The sequence below is a fragment of the Salvelinus namaycush genome, chromosome 38, assembly GCF_016432855.1.
Source record: "Salvelinus namaycush isolate Seneca chromosome 38, SaNama_1.0, whole genome shotgun sequence".
NCBI classification, from domain to species: Eukaryota; Metazoa; Chordata; class Actinopteri; order Salmoniformes; family Salmonidae; genus Salvelinus; species Salvelinus namaycush.
Window position 1 is genome coordinate 15478036 of NC_052344.1, and position 10196 is coordinate 15488231.

At 41.3% G+C, this 10196-nt stretch overlaps 1 protein-coding gene across 1 annotated transcript; it reads left to right on the forward strand.

Annotated features, from left to right (window-relative positions):
* The first annotated feature begins 324 nt into the window (after window positions 1-324).
* LOC120032041 (serine/threonine-protein kinase 38-like) lies at window positions 325-8248 on the forward strand. The gene is made up of 13 exons (XM_038977966.1): window positions 325-673; window positions 2229-2368; window positions 2736-2787; window positions 2948-3070; window positions 3290-3497; window positions 4250-4404; window positions 4555-4657; window positions 4784-4845; window positions 5071-5188; window positions 5340-5463; window positions 5950-6045; window positions 6254-6345; window positions 6700-8248. The coding sequence occupies exons 2-13, from the start codon at window positions 2235-2237 to the stop codon at window positions 6822-6824; spliced, it is 1392 nt and encodes a 463-aa protein (XP_038833894.1). The 5' UTR covers window positions 325-673; window positions 2229-2234; the 3' UTR covers window positions 6825-8248.
* Window positions 8249-10196: the final 1948 nt, after the last annotated feature.

A 10196-nucleotide genomic window follows, 5' to 3' on the forward strand; every position in this document is an offset into this window, starting at 1 on the left:
TTCAACGTTTAATAGACGTGAGAAGTGTTCCCGAGGCGTCCTACATTGCAGTCCTGTCAGATCGTTAAATCATTTCCTGTATTATACTGTATTTTCAATTACTACAACGTAGGCGGCTTGGAACGCAGGCATGCTCAAGGTAAACCCGTGGACCGAACTGAAAAAGGCATATTACTTTCCTCTGATTGGTAGAAAGCTAGGTTACGTCCCCCAATATTTCCACGAGCGATTGGTTAAAATAAACATCCCTTTCATTTTCTCTTCTTCTATTGGCTAATCTAGGTGTCATTCATGTAGCAGTACTTGCGTGGAGTGAGAGCATTATGTTTTTAATGCATCCATTCCGGGAGTAACGTTAATTGGGTATTTTACTATTTATAGGGAGGGTTCGAGGTCGAAGATGGATGAAAGGAGACGAGCAACGCATACCAAACCCGTGTACTGATAGTCTTGTTAAATATCAGAAATAGTTGTCATTGACTCGAGTCTTATTTTCTCCATACACCGTCCGTGTTTGTAATGTGTGACGCTAGTTCACGCTAGATAGCTAGTACCGAACGTCGAGTCTTTCCCCTCATCCCGTAGCCAAATTTACGGACCTAAATTCTGTCATATTGGAGCAGGGCTAGGCAGCTAGCCTAGCCATCAATTGAATCTGGAGCAGGATACAGAGGTAGGTAAAAGCTATTATTAAACCCACGTCTGTCTGTCTGTCTGGTGGGAGGGCTTTTCGGTATAGTTTTGACATTATGGTCAACGCCGATCAGCAACTATGAAGAATGACAGCATTCAATACAGTTATCTTCTTTTTGGCAGACTTGTCTCGTTGCATGCATACCTGTGGTTTTGTCATGTTTGTTACGCACCCCAATGCACAAATCATGACAATGACGTATTCATTATCACCTGCTCGTACTGTCCTTATTATAAACACTGGCGCCACATAAGCAGCGGCCTCATCATGGGCATCTTCTTATAGACATTGAGTCATTGTAAGGACATGTTATTTCATTCAATTCCATTCTAATTTTGCGTCTAAGTCCAATAATTTTGGATCTAGCTAGGTATCAAATTCAATAGTTAAAAATTCTAAAATAAAAATGGAACCTTCGAAACACTGGTTTCAAATCAAACATCACAATTCACAAGCTTTGGTAGGGCTATTTCTGATGGCCTTATTTCAATTATGCCTGAGTAGTGATGAGATACAGAATGTCTGAAATCCACACAACAAAGGACATTACTACTAGCTTAAATCTCAGGAAAATACAATATGTTGTTGTTGCTAAATTGGCATACCTAATAGTATAACTAAAGATGGCCTTTGCATAGGTGAAGCAGAAGAAACTTCAAGGTTGAAGTTTTAGGCAGCAGGAGCCTGGTGCACAACTCATGAAAACAGGCATAAGGAAATTGTGTTGTGATTCATTGGCCTGGTACATGAGCTCAACCCTAGTGACCAGTTCCCCAAGACACTCTTCCTCACTGCCTATTGAGATGTAGCTGAGGGCATGTAGCTTGGTGTTGTTCTTGGCTGTGTGTATGTGTCCCAGACAGCCCCCTTCCCTCTGGCATCATGACTGGGTCTTTTCATGCTGAAGGGGAGTTGCTTCCTGTCCGGTGCTGACTCGCAGGGTGGAGACCACTTGGTTTCTTGATTGCATGTTTGTTAATGTCCCCCCCCCCCCCCCCCCCCCCCCCACTGCACACAATGGCCCCTCTCTCTGCACCTGTCTTTCAAGAAAGAGTGAACTTGCATCAAATCAATGTTTTCTTTGGTCATGTACACTGTTTAGCAGATGTTATAGCGGGTGCAGCAAAATGCTTATGTTACTAGCTCCTAAAAATGCAGTAAAATGTCAAGCAAGAACATAAATAATACAAGATTTAATCAAGAAATATCTGATTAACCTAACAACCCAAATAGCACTAACAGTCATCCAAATGCAATCTATACCCATCTACACTGGATGAATTTACATAAGATATACTAAGAATAGTACAGCAGTAACAGTAGATGTGTTAGTGGGCATCACTGGTCTGTATTACACAAAGACCAGTTTAAACAGGCGCCTCACTGCTCGTAAGAGACAGTAGCAATACAATGTCTCTCAGATATTACTCAACTGGAACTAAAAGCTATTGAATGTACAGTTATGATGAATATCAGTACATGTGTATTGGGCCTCAGTCAGTCAGTGTTGTCTTTGTTTCCCTTTGCACTACAGGATAGTATGGCCATGACGGGAGGGACTGCAGCTGCCCTTCCCATGAGCAACCACACCCGGGAGAGGGTGACCGTGGCCAAGCTGACAGTGGAGAACTTCTACAGCACTCTGCTGACACAACACGAGGAGCGAGAGACGAGGTGCGTGTCTCCTATAGGCCACCCATTCTCCTATAGGCCAACCATGCATGTGACAGCCAGGTGTTCTGAATATTTGCATTTGGCAATGCAAGCTTGTTTTAGGCTACATTTTTAAGAGGACCCAAATAGTGGGTTGTTATGTTGAGAGAACGAGAGACTTTGTTCTTTATAAAATGGATGGGGTTTATTTCAACCCGAGCATCCTCACATTCGTGAGCTAGCGTCACAATCACAACTGTTTTGCCAGACTGTTTCAGAATAACTAGACTGGGGTAGACTGGTTTCAGAGTAACTAGACTGGTTTCAGATGAACTAGACTGGGGAGGACTGTTTCAGAATACCTGCATGTTCCCCTCTGTTTTTCCAGGCAGAAGAAGCTGGAGAAAGTCATGGATGAGGAAGGCTTGATAGATGAAGAGGTAAACCTCCACTCGTGTGGAACGATGGCTTTAATTCCAATAATGGATTGGAATCAATGTCGTTGGTAGCACTTTCTTTGCATGTTTGCCACATCTACTATTTTAGAGGAAACCATATATACCTGATTATTGGTGTCTCTGTGCCTATGTTTTTCAACAGAAGGTCATGCGACGCTCCCAGCACGCCAGGAAGGAGACAGAGTTCCTGCGGCTGAAGAGGACCCGGCTGGGCCTGGACGACTTTGAGTCACTAAAGGTCATTGGTCGAGGCGCCTTTGGAGAGGTGTGTTATGATATCTCTCTCGCTTCAGTTTATTTTCTTTATATAGACCTTTGCGTGTATGCTGGTATTGATTGTGGATTAATATGGTCTTTACTGAAGTTTTCAAGGTTTGCAATGCATGGTTTGGTCTGACCACTCATTTATAAAGCAGTTAGCAACTAATTACACTTAAGCCTCAAATGTGGCATACTCATGTGTGACTCCTACGTTTGTCCTCAGGTCCGCTTGGTGCAGAAAAAAGACACCGGGCACATATATGCCATGAAGATCTTGAGGAAAGCTGACATGTTAGAGAAGGAGCAGGTGGCTCATATTCGGGCAGAGAGGGACATCTTGGTGGAGGCGGACGGGGCCTGGGTGGTCAAGATGTTCTACAGTTTCCAGGATAAGAGGAACCTATACCTCATCATGGAATTTCTACCTGGAGGTGAGTTTCTTTTGTTGGCCACAGTCTGACTCCACAAATTACATCAAACCATTTTTTAAATTAGATATAATTACTGGGAATACATATAGTGACATTACACAATTGTACATAGAGACCATCTAGAGCAGGGATCTTTAACCTTTCCCATCATGTTAGTAATAAACTATTTTCACATCTTATCAGGTGAATGATGATTTCAAGGAGAAGCAATCAATTAATAGATTGGTAGATAGTTTTTCATTTTTAACCTCCCCACATTGTAATTGAAAGAGGGAAGTGTGAACTCTAACCTGGCCAAAAATCTATGTCCAAGTTAAGAAAGTTTACCAGCAGCTCCATTGAGTGTAATTAACAATAATGAGTGTAATTTGGTCCGACCAATCCCGGTTCTTGTGTCATGCTGATGGGAGCATCTGGTTTTGGCTTAAGCAGCATGAGTCCATGGACCCATCCTGTCTGGTGTCTACGGTACAGGCTGGTGGTAATGGTGTGGGGAATGTTTTCCTGGCACACGTTAGGTCCCTTGATACCAATTGTGCAACATTTGACCGCCACGCCTTGTACTATCCATGCCCCGATGAATTCCGTCTGTTCTTGAGGCAAAGGGATGGGTGTGCCTAGATGGGCGTACCTAAAACTGGCCACTGAGTGTATATTGTTTAATTTAATTGGTCATCTGTTACTCACATCATGTAAAAAAAAAAAACAGGGGGTTATTGGCATAGTGTCATTAATATCAATTCAATGTGCAGGTGACATGATGACCCTGCTGATGAAAAAGGACACCCTGTCTGAAGAGGCTACCCAGTTCTACATAGCTGAGACAGTCCTGGCCATCGACTCCATCCACCAGCTGGGTTTCATCCACAGAGACATCAAACCTGATAACCTGCTTCTGGACTCCAGGGTGAGACACGGGCCTGGTCCAGGCCTACCCCTGTACACAAACAGACACATGCTCAGAGAAGCATTCACTTACAGATGGCCAATTAAAGTATATAATAACCGTTTTGTATTGAAGGTGTGATGAAGAGTCTTTTATTTTTTTCTTCTGCAGGGCCATGTAAAGCTGTCTGATTTTGGTCTGTGTACAGGACTGAAGAAGGCCCACCGTACAGAGTTCTACAGGAACCTCACACACAACCCTCCTAGTGACTTCTGTGAGTCACTCTTTACAACTTGTGAATCATTCATTTTTATTTTCACTCAGACAAAATATAATTTGTTTATTCAGTGGTTTTTATGGTGGAACACTGCCATGTCTTTGAACTTGCAATATTCCACAGCCTTCCAAAACATGAACTCAAAGAGAAAAGCAGAGACATGGAAGAAGAACCGGAGGCAACTGGTAAGAGTTTGTGCATGTGAGAGACTATATTTTATTGCCCATTATATCTTTGGTACCGCCCTTCCCATTGGTTCTTTGAGTAGGATCCCTCAGGGATCTCATGAGTGTTTTTGTTAAGGATCCTCTGAGCACCACAGACCATGGGCTGTGAAACAAGCACACCCAATATTGTAGCCTTTGGGTTGTTTTTACTTACTAGTGTCTCCCCATCTGTTTAACCAACAGGCCTACTCCACAGTGGGAACACCAGACTACATTGCCCCAGAGGTGTTCCTGCAGACGGGATACAACAAGCTCTGTGACTGGTGGTCTCTGGGGGTCATCATGTATGAGATGCTGATAGGTATGTCTATGTAACCGAGTCAATTACAACATGCCCAAGTCTGTGTTTCATTATGAACTCAAAGATAGGACGTTATTTCAGAAAGTTAGCTGGCTAACTCATTGTTCCTACTTTGTAACATACTGACATTCTCCCCTGGTGTGTCTCTCAGGGTACCCCCCGTTCTGTTCTGAAACACCCCAGGAGACGTATAGGAAGGTGATGAACTGGAAGGAGACCTTGGTCTTCCCCCCCGAGGTGCCCATCTCAGAGCGGGCCAAGGACTTGATTCTCAGGTTTGTGGTCATATGATACCTTATAGGATATCCACTGGTGTGTGTGTGTGTATGTATCAGAGTGTATTGTCCTTTTAGGAAAACATTCTTATAGCACTTTACTGGTATAATTCTTTAGTACTTGTTATAAACATGTATGAACCTTTTTTAATATCTTATTGTAAGTCTTATGTTAGGCCAATGTCTCCCAATTTAGAAAAATTGAAGCTAACTCAAAATAGCTGTTACTCAGTCATGATCATTATGAGATGTTAATAAGACATAAGATGGTCATACATGGTAATGTCATGTCTTATAATGCATTATAACTGGATCGTGAGTTATCTGCAGGCTGAGTTACCAAAATTATCACAATAATTATTACATTCACATCCACAAAAACATGCCGTATCAAACTGCAGTGAAGTAGACATTTTATTTCAGCGCAATGGATTTCCTCTTGTGAAACAAAGGCTTTGGTGCTCCAACAACATGAACCCATTTCAGGTACTGTAATGACGCTGAGAACCGTGTTGGTGCTGTGAGCGTTGAGGAGATGAAGAGTCACGCCTTCTTTGAGCCTGTGGACTGGGAACACATCAGGTATGTGTTGTGTTCTTCAGTACTGACATGTGTGTGTCTAAGCATGTGTGATGGCAATATCTTAAAGGAGGTATAACATGCAATCACATCCCCCAAAAAAGCCAAGTCATGTAGCCTTTATTGGGTTGTCTTTGATGCGTTTCAGCAAAATGCATTTGGAAAAAGGTTTTAAATAGACCAACGGCTCACATTTGCCTTCCTTCCATAGGGAAAGACCAGCCGCCATCTCCATTGAGATCAAGAGCATTGATGACACATCGAACTTTGATGAGTTCCCAGAATCGGACATCCTTCAGCCAGGTAATAATAATCACTTTGTCTCTATTACTACTTTCTATACATGAAATGCAGCTCAAAGTTCTTCACAATAAGCATGAAATGATAAAAATGTAAAAACTATTAAAGCAGAAGAAACATTTGTGCTGCAGTGCCGGTTTGCTTTGGTGTACAGGAATCTTTTGAGTCATCATCTCTGGCGCAACTCCAATTTCGATTAAATAGGACCCATAGTCCTATTATTCACACATTCCTACAGTTCTGAGGTCTAGATTAATTTCCCATTCAGTGTTGCCCTCTAGTGGCAAGGAGGAGACAATAACACTGGTATTAACCTTAATACACTGTTGTATATCATTTACAATCTTGTTGTTTCAGTTTCCAACGTGACAGAACCAGACAAATCGAAGGACTGGGTGTTCCTGAACTACACCTACAAGAGGTTTGAGGGGCTGACTCAGCGAGGCACCATCCCCACATACATGAAGGCAGGGAAGGCCTGAGATGAGGGAAAATGGGAGAGAAAATGGGAGAGACAATGTGGACACAGGGTTGGGCGGTAAACCCCAGGGTTGGGCGGTAAACCCCTGCTGTGCTGAAAGCACAGGATCAAGAATGATGAGGTTCTTGGTTTCATGCCTCACTGGGGTTTTCCTGCTTGGTCAGATCCATTGGGGCACCAATGGCAAGAGGAACAGGGATATAAATAATACATGTATCGTCTTAGGCCTTGCTTGGGCTGTTAATGGGGAAGTTTGTTTTACAACTTAATGTTCGATGGTTCCTCAACCTGAAAAAAACGGAACTTCCCCTTTTGAAATGACTACTAATAGGTGACTAAATCAACGGGCGCGTTCCTCTGCCCAGGCGTTGCTGAAGTATGCCAGATCTTACAACACCTGGATGGGTATTTTACCTATTGGCTAACCACATGTTATAGCAATCTGGTGCCCGACGGCGGAGTCGATGACGAGGTACGCAACCATTGGTTGATGCAACGTCTGAGCAGGGGAACGCGACCATCATATCTGCATGTTTACACACTGATTTGCAGGGTCTAAAACACTGTAGAAGGACTGCCCCACACAGGGTATTCGTTGGGGGTTATCCTAGTGACCTCATGACTGAAGAAAAATGCATATAGTTCATGTAAAGTAAACGTTGTTTTCTAAACTTGTAGGTATAAAAAGTTCTAACAGTTCAAGTCTTTTATGGGTGCCATTTTAGCCAAAAAGTTTAATTCTAGTTACAATGCAAATAGTAATCCTTCCGTCATGGAACGTTCGCTGCTAACATGGAGTATGGTGAGCTATCCATACATGGATTAATCCCAGAGCCATAGATACATTGTGGTGTCTATTTAATGCCTTGATAATCTGGAATTAATAGCTCTAAATGATTTAATGGTGTCAAAGATGCATAGAAAAGTGTTGTCTTCTAGTGGTTGAGGTAAACGGTAATGTAGAATCAGATTAGTTTTTGCAAGTTAGAGGACGAGTCATGGATGTCAATAAATTCAATTCTACTAATCCTTAAAGGTAGCAATATGATGCAGAAAGTAGAAGGCATATTGGGTCAATTTCCGCAACAACTAAGAGTGAAGCGTGATACTCAACTTCTATGCATTTTTTGGTCCTGTGGCTACCACGCTGTATACGGTATGAAGCATGCTGTGTGTGACTGCGGGAGAGCAATGTCTTGCATCTCGATCATATCAATATCTGCGATGCTGCTCGTGGCAATGTCATTTCGCTGAGTCTAATTTTACAGGAGTTACATTTCTGTTCAAATTTATTGACAAAGATGGTGCCCTTTTTTTTTTTAAGAACATCGGAAATCATGTTTGATCTCCACTTCACATCGCTCCCCAAAATGCATCCATTTAAGTTAGGAACAACATTGAATTAAATGTACCTTTTTATAGTCACCCTTTAGTGAACACCCGCTGTGTGTGATGTCATAAATATAGATATTCAAATTTAGGAGTCAAACATTTCAGCGATTCTGATTTAGTTGTGCAGAGGTGGTTAGCACAACTTGCATATCCAGTAAACTAAATTCATGTAATGTTGCCCTGGCTATCTGGCACAGGTCAAAGTTCAAATGCTATGTGATCTGGAGCAGGTGTAAATTCAATGTTTTAAATTATTTATTTTGTCAATGAACAAATTGATAAATCCCCAAATGTTTGCAGTAGTAAACACACCACAAATTAGGGTGCATCATGTGTTGATGACTAAAACAAAATACCTAAAATATAACAATGCAGAAAGATAGCGCAATAACTGGAAGTCTATGGGTAACGCTAGTTAGCATTAACTTGCAAAACTACCTCTTAAGTTCCTTCATACTGGACAGACCTAAAGGGTAACCAGGACTTTATCTGACTCTGGGGAAGTAGATAAAGGGCCTCATTGCCAAAATCCCAAAGTATCCCTTTAATTTGTAAATTATTCAAGGGAAATAAAAACATTGTTTACGTAGAGAAGAGAAACTACTTTTCATAAAAGTTAACTTAACTCAAATTCATTATTTGATGCATTTGTTCATTCTGAACTCCATTTGACTTTCACCAGAACATGTTACAAAATATATTAAAGGGATAGTTCACCCAAATGACAAAATTACACATTGTTTTATATCCTTTAAGCAGTCTATGCTTTGTTACCAAATGTTAATGTTTTTGCACAAAATGCTGATAGGTTTCCATCCAATTGGTGACAGATTTATGCGAATATTCTAAAATCTGTATAAAAACAATGTGCATTTTCCTACCAGAAAGGTTTCCATCAAATTGACTTGTTGTGGATGAAAGTCTGTGCGTGATGACGCAGTGCACATACAAAAACTTTTGCGGTTAAATTCCAATGTACCGAATAAAAAAGACAAGCTAGATGGGTTGCTATCGAATTTAACTCTACTGATGGTTTTGTTACACAAAAAGATTGCGTTATATAGTCAATGTGCCCACTCTGGTATTAGCACGTGCGCTGTAGCCAACAGCTCGTATATACGGTGCGGGAAGTCTACCTACATGATGAGATTATTATGGGTAAATGTTTATTTGTTTTTATTTAACTAGGCAAGTCAGTTCAGAACAAATTCTTATTTACAATGGCGGTCTACCGGGGAACAGGGGGATAACTGCCTTGTTGAGGGGCAGAAAGAAGGATTTTTACCTTGTCAACTCAGGGATTCGATCCAGCAAACTTTTTGTGAAAAGGCAGCCAAGCATTGATCATGTCACCAGAATAAGACAATCGTTGTTTATTGGAAAGGAGCATCAAGCTCATCACTGTTCACTTTCACTACGGGTGAAATTCATCCTAATTTATTTAATCTGCAGTGTAATAAACTGCATGTTTTCCCGACCACACAACATCGCGTAACTCCCAAGTTTACTTCGATATGTTTATTATAGCAATACATGCCCATAAAGGAGTTTCCACCACCATTTATAGCGTAATTCATTTCTGCAAAGATTGCACCTTGTTTTGTTTTGTCGACATTTGGAAAGTGTACGGACAAATGCGTCGTCACGTTTTTGGGGGATGGAAACCTGGTTAGTAACATTATTTCCCCCACAAAAAATCAATCCTATGTGCTAATGTTTTAATGAAGCCTGTTTGAGATCGGAAGAGGATTTCCTTGGATGGAAGACTTGATATCCATCAGAGTAAATCAGTAGTTCAACTGTCTTTCACAGCAGTATATTCCAGGTACAATCTCATAATATAGGCTACTTTGAATTATGGTCTTGAAGACAGTTGGACTAAGCGATTGTAGTGCATATTGTATAACTGCAATAGATTGCTTGTTTGTTACATTTATAATCGCTGTTTTTATTATAGTTAGGGAGCCACATAGATATAACT

Excerpts from the sequence above, each read along its gene's own strand:
- LOC120032041 (XM_038977966.1), top strand. The coding sequence starts at position 2,235 with ATGGCCATGACGGGAGGGACTGCAGCTGCCCTTCCCATGAGCAACCAC. Across the intron at positions 2,369-2,735 it reads CACGAGGAGCGAGAGACGAG|GCAGAAGAAGCTGGAGAAAG; the intron begins GTGCGTGTCTCC and ends CTGTTTTTCCAG. Across the intron at positions 4,405-4,554 it reads ACCTGCTTCTGGACTCCAGG|GGCCATGTAAAGCTGTCTGA; the intron begins GTGAGACACGGG and ends TTTCTTCTGCAG.